This window comes from Hyperoodon ampullatus (assembly GCF_949752795.1).
Source record: "Hyperoodon ampullatus genome assembly, chromosome: 2".
Taxonomy (NCBI): Eukaryota; Metazoa; Chordata; class Mammalia; order Artiodactyla; family Ziphiidae; genus Hyperoodon; species Hyperoodon ampullatus.
Genome location: NC_136915.1, coordinates 173612245 through 173628577, shown reverse-complemented (window position 1 = coordinate 173628577; position 16333 = coordinate 173612245). Strand labels below are relative to the sequence as shown.

At 40.6% G+C, this 16333-nt stretch overlaps 1 protein-coding gene across 1 annotated transcript; it reads right to left on the bottom strand.

The window, feature by feature from the left end:
* Positions 1–15418, bottom strand: TADA1 (transcriptional adaptor 1). The gene is made up of 8 exons (XM_079696650.1): positions 15090–15418; positions 10608–10699; positions 10280–10345; positions 5834–5931; positions 4151–4360; positions 2729–2880; positions 712–874; positions 1–271 (listed from the first exon to the last, which is right to left on the bottom strand). Exons 1-8 carry the CDS (start codon positions 15161–15163, stop codon positions 119–121), a joined length of 1008 nt encoding a protein of 335 aa, XP_079552776.1. The 5' UTR covers positions 15164–15418; the 3' UTR covers positions 1–118.
* Between the last annotated feature and the right edge of the window lie 915 nt (positions 15419–16333).

The window sequence follows — 16333 nt, the reverse complement described above, 5'->3', positions numbered from 1 at the left end:
TCCATGGGAAAGGTTATATTTACTCTACACACTTCAGTCTTGAAATGTGGACCCCAAAAACATTCAATTCCCAATGATCAATGAATTTGCTGACGGTCCCACACCCTCAAATCCTAATTCAGCAGAGCAAAAGCCCCTCCTTGGCTGCCAAGCGCTGGCAGTGGACTTTGTCTTGCTGCAGCTCTTCATGATTTGGATGCCAGAGTTTCATAATGATCCTTTCAATGTTGAGAGCATATACAGTGTGTGTAGGAATGACTTCCCTGTGTACCTGGGATTGAAAAAATATCAGCTTGTCTCCAATTATACTTCAGTATACTTATTTTTCCAACACAGAAAATGAAAGTAAGGTTTGCGTCAACAAAACACTCACACAAAAGACACAAAAACCTGTAAGTTTTAAGCCAGAACCTAATTAATCCCAAATCAGATAACAAGAAAACAAGGAAATAACAAGGCTCTGAAATAGAAATAAGGGGACAAGGAGATTTTTTTTCTTTCACTGGGGAGGTGACGGATGCGGGAGTTAAGTTAGGAAGGACTCTTGAGCCGGAGGTTTGAAAGATTAGGTTACTATTAATGGCTTTAATAACAATAAAAACTGAAAAACAAAAGCCAGGAAATGGAAAAGCTAGTGAATATCTTTGTAGACTTGAAGAAACTCTGAACCTATCCATAAATCTAGGTAAACCTTAAGGAACTGAGAGTTACCTGCAAAGCTTCAAAAAGGTCGTACATGTTCACTGGAGGCAAAGACGTGGGCAGCGTGTCCCCCGAGCACGCCAGCAGGAGTGCAGCCTGCTGCTCAGCGTCGTCAGGGGGCAGGTGAGACGCTGGATTCTGACCAGCACAAGGAGCAGAAGAGGCTGGAGGGCTGGAAACAAAATATTTCAGAAATATTCCCAGTAAGTAAGATGGGAACAACTGAACAAACAGAACAGGGATGGGCTGCTAGAATACTTATAAAATATATCTCAACGTGAATCAGAAATCCAGTTATTTTTCAGCCAGTGTACACATGAGTAGTCTATAATTTTAATTTTTAAAGGCAGCCCATCTGTTGGGCTGGAAATAAAATGCAGTGCAACTGCATTTACCCTTCTCCCTCCACAGTGCTAAAATACTAAGTCAGGATACTGAGTCAAAATTGTTCCCTGCCCTTAAAGAGCTTCCAGTTGGAAAAAAGTAACAGACCTTCATTAAAGGAAAATGAAATTGGAAACAACCAACCTGGAGAGGAAGGTAAATGATAACTGGAGACGACAGGGTCAAAAATAACAAGCAAGAAAAGAAAAGAAAGCACAAAAAAAGCAACAGGCAAAAATGGAGGGTGGAGAAAATTCATCCAGATCTTGCCCATTTCCCAAAATAGAACCCAGATATAACATCAGCTGGGAAGTCAGACATAATTTTTGTATCGTAATACAGTAGGAGATAACCTATGCAGTTTTGGAGAACACGCAGGAGGTGAAACAACAGTGAGGAGGGAACTAGAACGAAAGCACAAGTGGAGAGTGAGCGTGGGCTCCGGCAGCAGACAAAGGCAGTGCTGATAGAGAAACAAGCGGCCGACGGTGAGACAGGAGCCTCACAGGGACAGGCTGGCAGGGGGAGAGGGCAGCTGGAGGCCCGGCAGGGTCACACACCACTGCAGCGCTCACCTGCTACGAGGGGCCACTCTTTTACTCTTTTTGGTTTGTTTTTCTCTAGAGAAGAATGACTCACAAATGAGAAAAAAAAAATACCAAACAGATATGCCTGAATGAGATTGAGAAAGTAAATCTTCACCTATGGCAATCTAAATAGTGAACCCAGTTTAAGCCAGTGATCTTCCAAATGAGCCCTGTGAGCCGTCTCAAGGTCTTCAGAGCCATGAAACAGGCACCAGCGCCATGCCCTCCCCATGGTGTCAGCACTATCTGCTCTGTTCAACTCCCTGCTCGGCTTTCCCACCCCACACCCCTCAGTGTCACTCCTCCTGCCTTCCCTGCCCATTACTTCTTCCCCAGTATCACTCCTGCCAGCCTTCCCAATCACACTTTTTTCTCTGAAGTTTTATCTCCCTTGTCATCTCTTTACCTCTCTTCTCCCTGAAAAGAGACAACACAGGGATGAAGGTAATCCAGGTCATCTCAGAGGGATGACTCAGAACATCAGAGAGGTCCTGGGAGCCCACAGTGGAGGGCAGACAGGGAGGTTCCAGAGATCGGAGCTGAGAGACCAGATCTGCACAAGAGGATGCCAAGAGCAACCTGATGACACCCAGCACAGGCCGCTATCTTGAGCTACAGCTAAAAAAGCCAGAAAAGGACCTGGAGAGACACCTACTGCTCCTCCTCCCACCATCAAGAAACCCAACAAGCACAGGCCACGTTCCTGAGTGAGAGCCGGCCAACTCCCCCCACCAGTCAGGTGCTGACCCTCAGGAACCATCCAGACGCACTGCCCCAGGGAACTGCTCCACTGTACTTCAGAAAGTGGGGGGCACTCACTTTAAACCACATGCAGCGGCCAAGCTCTACAACTTCACTCCTAATATAAAGAGTACCATAAGAATTCACTAGTTATCATGCAAAGATGCAACTTAAGAAAATAAAACCATACTGCTCTCAGAGGTACCTTAGACGCACAGAGCCCCAGTAACCAACTTTAACGGTGGTGTATTACAAAAGAGTAGTGTAACCAATTAGGAAGGATGGACGCAAAAATCACAAGAAACTTCACATACCTTTCTATTAAGTTGTTGTAAGCTACTACGCTATTCTTCAGGTATGGCTGTGGAGTCACATTACTACCAAAGGCATATTTAAAATGACCATCACGTAATCGATAAGCTTTCCTTCTTGACACAACTGATGTCAATATATCTTTAAGGTGATTCTATAAAAACAAGAAAAAAAAAAGAGAAAAATAGCATGAACTCCTCTTTAAAAGCAAACCATAAAACTTCCTTTGACCAAAAAATGTTTATTGGCATTTAGCGGATGCAGATCTGAGACAGGCAAACAAGTGCTGAAACCAGACGAATGTTCACGAAAGAGCCACAGAGCCATACATACCAGGGTAGGAGGGTATAGAAAAGAGCAAAGGGAGACACACTATATTTATTTCATTCTATTTAGGATGGGCTTGCTCTACTTTAAAATGTATTAAAGTTTTTGTATCTCTGAATTGGCTCCTCTCCCTCAAAAATGATGTTCAGATAGCTTTAAATAAAAGTACAAAAATAAGTAATTTTTTTAAGCAGCAAACTACCTTGAAGCTTGGTTTAAAATGGTACAAAATGTTTCACCATCAGGAACATATTGGTTATAGTGCCCAATCTACTAAAATCCTTGCATAAAAAGAACCTTGGCTCTCTCAAAAGCCACATAAACAAAAGATATATAGGAGATAAACAGAAAGTTAGGTATTTAATATCTCTTTGTGAGAACCAAGTACCTAAGAGAGGGTTAGAGAATGTCTGCGAAAATAGAGGCAGAACCAGTCCCAGCCTACCCTTATTAACAGGGGTGCTGGGGTCAGGGATGATGTTTCAATTCTACCAATAAGATCAGCTCATGTCAGGACTTCATGGTACAACTTATGATTCAATGTTTATAACTTAATGAGAAAGCTATTATAATCTCTGAGGTACCGGCAAAGAAACGGAGGCCCAGAGAATTGAAAGGAATGACCCAGCGTCACCGGTCAGTACCTGTGCACTCTAGACTCTAGTGTATGTTCTGTCGAGTAACTAAATGAGTAAAATGAATGAATGAAAGAGTGTGCTGAGACAAGAATCCCACAGTTCAGACACCAAGTCTAATAATGCTCTTCAAATGCCGTACCACAGCAACATCAAGTGATTTTAATCTTTAGGATTCTCAATATCATTTTTTTTTTTTTTGCTTAAAAACTGTCCCCTTGTTGAGAAATTAAACATCCAAAGTGTTATGCAAGTAACCTTTCTGAAAAGCTTAGTCTGTTAACTGAAGGCAATTGTTTGGATTACGATGTTTCTCCCCTCAAAAGAAAACAACTTTCAACGATGACAATTCTGAGATCAGAGTCACATTTTAGTTCCTTTCTTGCAGTACCAACTTTGAATAACTCACACAAGCTTGTCACATTCAACCTGTAAGAGTGTTTCTGCCACCAGCAAACCAACCTCCACCGCATAGACCACAGCTGAGACAGCCTCCTCGGTGACGTTGTCCAGCCCATGCTCGTAAGCAGTCACTATCATTCTCCCTTCAAGCTGACCCCGAGTGGGAAGCATCATTGTGTGGGAACAAAGTTTCAAGTCATCATCATCTTGGGGATCCTTGGCCACAAACTGCTGGGCTCCCGAGAGAGGGTTTTGAGGCTGGAATCTATGCTATGGGTAAGAAAACTTTTCGAAATTATTTATTATGTGGCAAGTAATAGGACACAACAAAAGTAACCTATGAATTGGACCTGAGATCCCACAAATTAATGCCACCAAAACTATACCACAAGAGTTAAAAAAAATAAAAAGTAACTCCTGCACAACTAATCACAGATTCACACCCATTACATAGTAATAATGAAGACATGAGTTATGGGGAATAACAGTACTATGCATAGCAGTTTATTCTATTCAATTAATACCTCGGTAATCACAGAATATACGGCTCTGTGCTAAAAATGACAATTGGGGAGAAGGAGAAGATATAAAACTATTTTCAAACAATCAGAGTATTTTAAGTATACTTGTAAGTAAGCAGATTCTGAAAATAAAAATTATAATTAATGCTTAAGAAAAGCCCTAAAAAACCCTAGCTAACCAATATAACAGATCTAATAAAAAATATTCCAAGATAATGTAGGATAGTGTAACTCTTTACTTACTATTATCTTCTACTAACAACTCTCAACACAGAATCTTTCTAAGACACAGTCATTAGTTTTTTTAAAAATAGTTTTTCCCAATCTTTTCCGCTCATAAAACCTCAGCCTTCCTCTGGGAGATGCTTATAGCCCAATTATATTCTCCATAATCAGTGGGAGATATGCCTCAGTAGCTTTTGCTTAAGCCCAACTCACAAGATTTTGTAGTGAATATGGCTTGTCCTGTGTGAAGTTTGTACTATAAAAGCAATACTTGTTGTTTTTCCATTTTCCAAGTAAGTATAAAACTGTATTTTATATCAAACATGCTTTTTTAAACCAAGTACACCTCTCTGGAGATACTGATGCCCTCCAGATCGAATATTCTTGACTTAAAACATAGAGCCAAGGTAGAAATAAATAAATGTTTGTTGATGTTAATGAATAAAGCTATCAATACCCAGTCAAATCTATAAAAGGGATACTTTCGGGAAACTGTGTTCCCTGGATATAAACCAGAAAAAAAAAGCAAGTTATTCTAAAACGTTTACAAATTTTATAGCCCAATGCCTTCAAGATTTCTCTGAGTATCCCCAGAAGGCTCAAGGCCTAGTGGGGCGTCAGCAGCATCCTGCCAGAGGCCTCTGGGCTTCCTGGACCCTTGGAACAGAAGTCTTCAATCTGAGAAACATTATTCATTCCACAAAGATATTTAAGAGGAAAAATAACACAGGCATAGTTGTTGAATTACTGAAAAATCATTTGGTACTAACGATAACATATTAATAATTACACAATAACAAACTGGAATAAAAATTCAGACACAATCTTTGAAACCCTCTTCACCAAATTCAAATATAATAACACCATTTTCTCCCCAAATCATGCCCTTTTTTTTCAACTTTACTACCAGAATTGTAATATTCATTAAAAAACTAAAGCCAGTTCCACCACACCAGTGCTTTAATCAGTCGTTACCAAGATCTACTAAACAACCTACATCAAATTTCTGACGAACAGAAGAAAGCTTTTTCTTTCCCTTTGGTTTTCCAGGTTTGGCTGCAGAACCCCCTGTCCAGGGTAAAGATCCAGCACCCTCTATAAGACAGAAAAATAACAATCATAAGAGAAAAGAATGACAATTGATAACTGCTAAGTTTGTTTTCACTTTAGGCTAAAAAAGTATGAAATGCTCAAATGATGAAAATGAACAAATGCTTAAATTCAGATCTCTCATTCTCCTTCTCTAAACAAAACATTCTCCTTCTCTAAACACAACTTCTCTCAAATCACTTTTTTTTTCTAGTGTAACCAAAATTGTTCTTTTAGGAAGACAAATTTGTTTTTCACATTTTTCATTGTTTACTGGGTGTTTGTTTGCTTATTAGTAGCAGTAGTATTATAAAAGCAGGACAGAATTTTCTAGTTCACGATGGTGAAATAAGCACATGTATTTGTCTCCTCTCTCTTCCAAGACCCTACTAAAAATGATAGTAGAAAAAAGCAAATGGGGGCTTCCCTGGTGGCGCAGTGGTTGAGAGTCCACCTGCCGATGCAGGGGACACGGCTTCGTGCCCCGGTCCGGGAAGATCCCACATGCCGTGGAGCGGGCTAGGCCCGTGAGCCATGGCCGCTGAGCCTGCGCGCCCGGAGCCTGTGCTCCGCAACGGGAGAGGCCACAACAGTGAGAGGCCCACGTGCCACAAAAATAAAAATAAAAAATAAAAAGTAAATGGCACACATCCAGAACACAGATAAAAAGCAAAACGAGTGGCAGACCAAGATGAGATCTCAACAAATTTCAAAGATGGGCTAAAAAGGAGCCAATTTACAAAGCGGACACTTGGAAGCTGTGACCTAAGTTGGCAAGGTTGGTAAATAGGTGGAAGTCAATAAACCTGACTAGTAGATATCCACAAAGAATCTGGATTTGGAGAAGGTGAGTGTAGTGGGAACCAGAAGGGATAGTACAGCTCAAAACAAGATTAATGGAAGATCTATATTGAAAAGTCATCCATACAAACCCCTTCCCTCACCCCCAGGACTGAACTCAGTACAAAACAAAAATGCAGGGTCCCTTGCTCAAAAGTTAAGAATTTCAAGACAACCACAGTACAGCACTAAACCAAGTGCAGGCCCTTCCAAGTTCATGGATAGTTCCTGGCCCCATGAAACCAGCCCCACTCACTCCTGTATACAGTGCAGTATAAACAGGTGGCAGGGACAGGAGAATGGAGAACTCTTCTCTAGTTAAATAGGACAAAATTTCTGGGATTTACTGAGGTAGCTGGTATGAATGTCGGTACCCTAGAGCACAGTTCTCCGCAGCCGGCATTGGAGGAACCTCACTGTAATGGCTGGCCTCCCGTCAGCTCACTCTAAAGCACAATCTCCAGGTTTTATGCTTCATTCGTAAATGTGGATTCTCAGACATTTGATGATAAGCTGTAACATGGTAAGAAAGACCAAACTAAGAAAAAAAAAAAAATTGAGATCCTAGAGATAAAGAATTCAGGCAACATAAAGAACTTGAATAATTTCTAATTCATATCCTCAGAGAAGTTTAAGATGGGTATCCATAAAACAAAAAGAAGACGCTACAAAAATTGCTGAATTAAAGAATGCACTGGACAGAAGGGCTGAAAGAAAGGACTGAGGAAATCTCACAAAACACAGAGCAATAAGGCAAGACGGATGTTTAAAACCAGTCAATCCAGAAAGACGTTTCAGCACACTATACGGAGCCACTGAGGTCCCATAAGAAGAACGAAAAGCAAAAGCAGTTGTCTTTGAGAACAAGCTGGTCTAGGAGGGGGAAGCTTTTCATTCTAAGACCCTCTGTACTATTTTTTTTTAAACCATGAACATATATAGTTTAGTGTTAAAAAAAAAATCAGAAGTTATACAAGCTCATTACAGTCCACTTGAAAAAAATATCCCAAAGAATTTTTTTAGGAAAAGAAAAAAAAAAAATCATCCATCATTCTAGCAAAACATTATTTCATCTTGATGTTTTTGGAAGAATGAGTTCGTAAAGCTTTGAAAAAATATTCCTGGTTCCTCAGCTAAAAATGAACTGTTTGGGAAGTCAAGGTCCTCTCCTCCATCGCTTTAAGTGTCTTTGGCATACCTAGATCACACCTGGTGAGGCCGGTCAATCTTAGATGATTTCCCTGATGAATGGAACTCGATGTTAGGCGATGCTGCTGCTAAGTGGCCAAATACCTCGGGTGAGGAAGCAAAGCATGGCAAGGACTGACTCTGACCCCAAGGAAGGAGGGCTTCACAGCAGCAGTCAGATTTTGGTTTGGATCCAATACTTCTACTTACTAGCTGAAGAGGGCCTCAGGTAAGTTTTTATTTTACTTTGTTTTCTCTCCTCTGAAGTTTGTTTCCTGGCATATAAAAAAGAGGCTAAGACCTCTTAAGAGTTGTTGTGAGGATTAATGATAATGCACGTAAAGCGTCTAAGGCACTTAGTATTCAATAAATAACATTATTAAAATCATCTTTCCTGCCTGACAGAAAAACAGTAACCAACCTGACCACAGTTATTAAAGTACAAAAAACTGTAATTCTATACTTTACTTTTAATAGAAATCACCTCTTTGTTGCCAGCAAATATTAATTTCATTTTAAGGGAAGACATTTTGGGTGTTTGAGAAATAATCTCTAAATTCCAATGTTTCTTCATTTATTTTTAACAAACAACAAACATTCAAGAATATCAAAGGCTTTATTTAATTAAAATCAGCCACCTATACTAATACCACTTCGTATTTGTTTGGCATTTTTTATTTTTAAGTACTTTTTGCATGTTCTTTCATCTGTTTTTTTTTTTTTAATAATCCTGCAGGGTAGATATTACTGTCTCTGTTTTATAAATGTGGACGCTAAGAACACTCAATAATTAACTACATTATCTAAGCTAGTGGCAAAACCTAAACTTGAACCCAAGCCCCCTGACTCCTATCAACCAAGGTTTTTAATTTTTTTTTATTTTTTATTTTTTTTTGCGGTACGCGGGCCTCTCACTGTTGTGGCCTCTCCCGTTGCGGAGCACAGGCTCCGGATGCGCAGGCTCAGTGGCCATGGCTCACGGGCCTAGCCGCTCCGTGGCATGTGGGATCTTCCTGGACCGGGGCACGAACCCGTGTCCCCTGCATCGGCAGGCGGATTCTCAACCACTGCGCCACCAGGGAAGCCCCAACCAAGGTTTTTATTTCTGATTGTCCCACTGAACCTTTTGGGTGGGTGGCACTTTAGAATATACCTACCTAAAAAGTAAGATCTAATCCTCACAATGCTGGCTTTTCTGATCAAATTAAACTTTATACAGTGAAGTTGATTATCTTTATGATCTAACTGGCGAAAGTCCACTTCTATTTAAATTAAATAAAACATTAGAAATGTGACACAGTGTAGGATGTGCAGTGAGCGGTGTAGTGAGGGGTGGAAAACAGCCGTCCCTCTCTAACACCAACCTCCGTAAACAAACGCTCACTGTTTATTATTCTTCACACCAATGGCGACTTCTTTGAGTGTGGAGAACAGGCCTTTAGGAGATCTCATCTGAACTCTCTATCTTACAACAGAGCTTAGCAGAGGGGGATGATACAAAATACTAGTCACTTCTAGATAAACATGGGCTTTTAATAAATGATCATCAGAATCACCACAGGCCCTTTAAACAACAAAAAATTTAATTTAATCTACAGTAGGAGGTACCTGTAAATTCAAGTTTTTAACAAGAGCCCAGGATAAGCTTTATCATGAGGCAAAGTTTTAATGTGTTTAGGTATTTGTTTTTGACTGATTAAAATAAAATTGAAAGAGGGGACTTGTACCACTTAAGCTCCAAAAAATTAGGGACAAAGAAATCATTCTGTCTATACCTACTTATTTAGTTTAGGTCGAAGTGACAGACTTAGCATCCACAAACCTCCCCAACATTCACTACCTGTGTTCTTCACCAATAGTTTGCCAAACACATGCTGAAGCTCCAACCTTCCAGGTGCTAATATCTCACTTAATTAAGAATAGGACAAAGTCCAGGTTCTCAACATACAGCTGTGGTTTCCCCTCCACGTACTTTACCTTCCCTATATCTACGGAAACACTCTCCTAACCACCAAATTCCCTCTCTTCACTCCTCAGCTTCTTCCTCCTGACCACCCAACCTCCTCCTCACCTCTCATTTATTTAAGTAATCTAAACCCAACGGAATGGGGGGTAAAGACCAAAAGTCAATGAGAGGACAGAGAAACCACCTGCTTTAAAAAGGTTCTATAGACGAATCTGTATTACACAATAAAATGTTTCTTCTGAGCAGTTCAAAGAACATTTCATTTGCAAACAAGTCTGTTAAAGGAAGTGAAAGTCTAGTAAGCCCAGCATTCTGTGGTTTTGCTGACTGACATCCCTGGAGGTATTTCTACTCCCTTACCTGGTGTAGACACCAAAATCTGACAACGCGTGAGAATAGCCAGGAGGAAATCGTTGTGAGAATGGACTGAAAAAGGGAAGATTGTCACAAGTCAAATACAGAATATTTACAACATAAGGAACCCACTGTTTCAGTCTAGCTTTTAAGGACTTTGGATATCCCTACTCTGCCATTCTTTACATTTAATTTTAAATATCCACATTATTTAAATGACCTTACATACCACTAAACCCAAAACTTTTTTAAAAATTTTAAATAAACTTTTAATTTATTGCAAATCTGGGAAAACTTCAGAACAGTAAAATAACTCCCCAGATAATCATTTTACCATTATCCTGTGTGAGAAGTCTATGAGCTTCAAGGTCAAACTCTTCTTTGCTGATCTTCTGCTTGAACCACAACTTTAAGTTAGCCCAGTATCTGCAGAGGCAGAAACAATATTAAGAACCTCAGGTTTTGCTTCTTCCCCAAGTTCACCTTATCTGCCTCAACTCCCAGGGAAGGAAGGAAATTTTGCATTCCCTAGTGTTATGGACTGAGTTGTGTTCCCCCCAAATTCATTTGTTGAAGCCCTAACCCGCAGTACCTCAGAATGTGATGGTACTCGGAAGTAGGGCCTTTAAACAGGTAATTAAGTAAAAATGGAGTCGTCAGGGTGGGCCCTAACCCAGTGTGACTGGTGTCCTTCTAAGAAGAGATTAGAACACAGAGAGCGAGACAGCAGGCAAAAGCCAAGGGGAGAGGCCTCAGAAGACAACAACCCTGTTCACACCTTGATGTCAGACTTCTAGACTCCAGAACTGTGAGAAAATAAATCTCTGTTGTTTAAGCTACTTAGGAGTCAGAATACCATCAGAAGAAGGAAAGTCCTCCCTAAAAGGGACTGAGCAGTAGTCACAGAATCAGACTCATAAGGCAACCAGCCAAAACCCACTGCTGTACCTTTCCTTTCTCACTGCTTCCCTGCTCACCAGAAACCTACACTTAAGATTTATATTTTAAAGTATTATTAAAATTATCAAATATTGCATATTTGAAAATTGCTGAGGAGATCTTAAAAGTTCTCATCACAAGAAAAAAAATTTTTAAACTATGTATGGTGAGAGACGTGAACTAGAGTTACTGTGTTGACCATTTTGCAATATATACAAATACTGAATCATTATGTTGTACCCCTGAGACTAATATAAAGGTATATGTCAATTATACCTCAATTTAAAAAAGATTTATATTTTAAAATGTGTATGTGTTTTATGGGCATTAATACCAATTCTGGGCGACCTCTTTCCTTTCAAATGAACTCAAGTTTTAATCTATCCTGGCTGAATGGGATTCTAAAACAGCTCGCCACAAAGAAAAATACCTAAGCATATGAGAAATTTAGTGGTTTTTAAAGTGAAAACCAACCACTAATCATAAAAATTACTAGTTAACTAGTAGGAAAAAAGGATCCAATCTTTTATACCTTAACAACATTATTAGAAATAGGAGTAAAATACTTTACTTTTCACATCCACACCCCTTGTTTCGGTGCTGAAGAAAGCTACTCCACCTTCAAGAAACAGGGCTAAAAATTACTTAGTATGTTTCACAATCACTTTCAATTCACGATTATCTACTTTCTAGTTTCTAACAGAAAAGAACAAAAAAAAAAAAAAAGCAGCGATTCTTAAACGAGATGGTTTAATGCTCTCACTGCCCTATTATACCCATGGCAGGGTTTCTCCTGTTCTCCCATATGTAGGTTAGCTTAAGTCTGGCTAAGTATATATGTAATTGCCTGGGTTCCTGTGCTTTGCCCTCATCCCCCACTTCCCCCCACACCGGAGAAAACCCGTAGCTTTAGTGGTGTCTTAAAGCTTCCCAAGACCCATTTCACTCAACAGCAAAACATGTTAGTTCTAGAGCCTGGCACCATGTTTCACCTGACTAGTCACACCCAGCAGTCAATAATAACTTCCCAACATCAAACACTTAAATGCCCCACCCCCTGCTTTTTTTTTTTAAAGAACTAAAAAATGAAATAAAGCTCCACAGAAAAACAGAAGTCTTTTCCTATCCCATTTTATACAACAAAAGAAGATAGTAACATGAGAAAAACTTCATTATTTTAAAAGCCCTGTGTTCCTATTTTATAAGAAAGAGGGAAATATATTTATATTTGGAGTGTATGAACTTGCTCCAGAGCTAAGGCAAGGCTCTGCCAACATGATGTTGTCTATCTTTTCCAGTGGCAAACTTTCTAGCCCAAATAGCCAACACTGGCTATCAAGTTGAAGACTCGCTCCCCAATCCTGGTCCCTGTATTAACTTGCTGTAGAGCCATGGACAAATGACTGTTTTCCTCAAAAATACCAAAAACAAAGTTAGTCAACCTCTATGTAGGTGAGGATGAGGGGTGATGAGTATAAATGGGTCAGACTAGGAAGCACTTGAGATACCTGGAGAAAAATTAAATAACATATGGCTAAACCATCCGAAAAACTAGGCACCCATTTGAACCCATAACTCTACTGGGTACTATACAAAGTGAGTTAGCCAGCAAAGCTCTTTTCTTTCTACAAGCTGACATGGGCACACAACCTGACATAAAGAACATTAGGACCACTGCATAAATAGAAAGCAACTCATATCTGAGTTCCTTATACACCTTATTATATATTTTACCTACGAACAAGGACCACATTTAAATGGTCACGTTGTACAAACCAAAGCTAACTACTCATGGAGGAAATGTGAGAAAGTACTGTATAGCAATATCACAGACTGTTCAACCAAGAAGCGCTTTTCAAGGAGCAGAAGGGGGGAAAGACAATGAGAGAATGGAAAAAACTAATAACTAATAAAGAATGGAAAAAACTAAAAAAACTGTACCATTAACTGCTCCTGGCACAAAAGTGTATTTTGATTGCATTGTTAGTGGAGATTCAAATTTAGCTTTCGCAGCTCTATGTGACCAACGTTTGATAGCCAGTGTTGACCTTTAAAGACCAAACAGGAAATGCTAACTTCAACATTTCTGGCGACCCCAAGCTTGTGTGAGGAGTGTGGGATCACAGAGTTCACCATCGCATCTAATCAATCAATTATACACACAAGCCAGGTTTATTATAACATGGAAACATTCATTTTCAAATATTTGTAAGCATCTCAGATGTAACTGAGTGAAAAGTCTTTTGTGCTTAAAAAGTGTAAATTTTAGCTGTATTACAAAAATAAACTATAGTAATTAATGAAGGTAAAAGCTATCAATTTTACTCATTAAAATAATTAAGAATTTTTAATTAAGTAAGCAAGGAAAGAGACAAAGTCAACATGAATATTAAAATATAACTTTAGGTAGAACATTTTATCTTTGGGAATCAATGTTTACAAAAAATTAAATAATTATGCCAAAATAACAGATTAGATGATTAAATTTTAATTCTAGTGTTTGTAGTTTGATTTATTAACGTTCCTAATATTAAAATAATCTTTAAAAATCATATTTTGTTCTTAGTTATTCCATTTAGGCCATGAGTGTTCCAAGAAGTCTTACATGGGAATTCTGCACATCTATCTTGTTAGGACGAAAAGTAGACTCTGCCACCCCAAAATTTCACAAGAAGGAAAAACTCCAAAATTCACGTATGACATCCAAGTTAAGTAACTTCAATCTCCAGTCATAATGAAAAGTAGAAAGATGAGAAGGAGAAAGTGTTGGAGAAAAAGAAAGATCCCCCAAACACCTTGCTCCTACAGAAACATCATTTCAAAGTGAGTGTCTGTTGAGTAATGAAAACGTGTAGAATATCACAGAAACCATCTAGCAACAACAACACAAGACTTATACTTTTAAACGTTTAAAATCTGCTTCTTATATTTTAGAAAAATAAAATTGTAATAACAATGTTTTGAAATTTTCCAAACTCGACCTCGTACCTCGGAGGGTTCCTTCTATGACTTCAGCCTTGTATTGAGTTATTGATTTTACACTCGGCCATTTCAGCATCTGACCCCACTGTGTACTCGGTCCCCTGCTATAACCTGGGTGAAAGTCTGAGAGCCTCTGGGGTCCTTTGCAACCCTCTGTAAGGTATCAGAGCCAGAAATCAGATGCGAGCGCCCCAATCCTGCCATGACTTTGAAGAGTTACTTAACCTCTCAAAATCTCAGTCTTCTCATCTATCAAACGGGAATGATAATTGCACCTACCTCACATCTCTGATGTGAGGATTAGATGAGATAGTACATTTAGAGCCCTTAAAAGGTGTTCAGTAAATGTCTGCTACTGCTATCATCACTGTAATTGCAGTATTGTTCGGTGACTATTTCACCGGAGGGTCTGTCTGCCTTCCGAAATTGCTGTCCACGCTCTTACCGACAGTGCCTCCGCAACACCCGCGCTCAATAAGCCTCCGCCTCCAGGAAGCCCTCCGGGAGCGGGCCGCCTGCGCGGTGCCGGCTCAGACCAGGCCGCTAGTCGGCCACACGCGTCCCGCACCCTCGCACGGGCCGCAGTCGCCCAACAGGCCCTTGGGCGTGAAGGCGTGGAGTTAGCTTTTCCCGCCCCACCCAGGGCACAGCCTCGAGTGAAGGCGCCCGCGAGGTTCCGGAGGGAACCAGGGAGGCCCGGCCCCTCCAGCCGGGTGAGTCGGGGTTGCCCGCCGGCCCCTTCCCGGGCCCGAGAAACCGAGAGGCCCCGCCACCCGCTACGCGAGGGCTGCACAGGCCTCGCGGCCGCGGGGTACAACTCCATAGTGGGTCGGCAGCCCGAAGCTGGGGGAGCACCCGCGCGGAAACCCGGAGGCTGCGTCCGGAGAGTTCTTACTGTTTCACGTTGTCCCCCAGGGCCTCGCTCAAGTTCTTCTTGGCCGCCTCCAGCTCGCTCACAAAGGTCGCCATTGCTCCCCACGTCTCAGCCCGACCTCAGACCCCTCGGCCACAACGACCAGCAACCGAAAAACCAACTCCGCGAAGGCTTCGGCTCTGGAGGCTCCGTCTTCTCCCGCCTGCCCCGCCCCCAAGCTCTGAGAAGACGTTTGTTTGGTTTTCGGCTCCGCCCGCCTTTCTGGAGAGAAAGTGCTGAGCCAAACTCGGTGTTTTCGTGGTCCTCCTGCTCCCGCCCCCTCACATCACGTGACCCGCTTCACCTAGCGCTCCCGCGCCCCACCTAAACCCGCCCTGCCCGGCCCGGGCTGCAGCGTCACCTGCAGGGCTGGCGTATCCCGGGCTCTCAGTCTTACCGCTGCGCAAGTTCAGAATTCGATCCTTTTACCTGGATGAATATCTTCCCCCTCCAGGTCAAAAAGTAAATGTAGTATTGACTTTATTCTCTTTCTTTGCCTTATTTTTTTTGCCGATCACTCATCATCTAACATGCCACTTAATTGACTTATCTTGTTAATTTTCTGCCTTCTCCAAGTAAAATGTGTAAGTTCCGTGAGGACAGGATTTGTGTTTTGTTCACTGATGTTTCCCCAAGTTCCTAGAGCAGTGCCTGGCACATAGTGGGCTCTCAGTAAATATTTGCTGAGTGAATGAAGTAATTTTGAAAAACAGGAAAATACACAGAAGGATAAGAGGAAAAGAAAGAAAACAAAATGTTACCACCCCGGGAAAAACTCTTTTAACTGAGAGAGATTCCCCCTTCCCATAATTTATAATCATACTCTATCTTCAATTGTGCATCTTGGTAGAGTTTTGTTAGATTTATACTTAATAATATAAATGTTTTCCTCTGGTATTACATTGTCGTTATAATCGTAATTTTGGTGACAGCATATTAAATACCGCACAGGAGGAAGGCACACAGTAACTTGTTTCCCAATTGTTAGGCTGATTACTTCCATTTTTTTCTATTAAAAGCAATATTGTAATACACTTTATTTATAAAGCTTTTCCTCATTTAGGATTATTACTTTAGAACAGAGTCCCATAAATAGAGTTACTGATTTAAAGACAGGAGTATTTATAAGAGTCTTGGTGCATATTGTCAAATTGCCTCCCCCAAATTTGAAATAATCCTAAATGGCTTTTAAATCTTGTGTAATTTCTCCACAGAGGCTCCTTCAG

What these genes read in the sequence shown, in the direction of transcription:
- TADA1 (XM_079696650.1), bottom strand. Translation starts at nt 15,163, where the DNA reads ATGGCGACCTTTGTGAGCGAGCTGGAGGCGGCCAAGAAGAACTTGAGC. An exon ending in ACTTCTCACACAGGATAATG is followed by an intron (nt 10,346 to 10,607) that starts GTAAAATGATTA and finishes TCCCTTTTTCAG; the next exon opens with TCCATTCTCACAACGATTTC. An exon ending in CTGTGGTCTATGCGGTGGAG is followed by an intron (nt 2,881 to 4,150) that starts GTTGGTTTGCTG and finishes TTGTTTTTATAG; the next exon opens with AATCACCTTAAAGATATATT.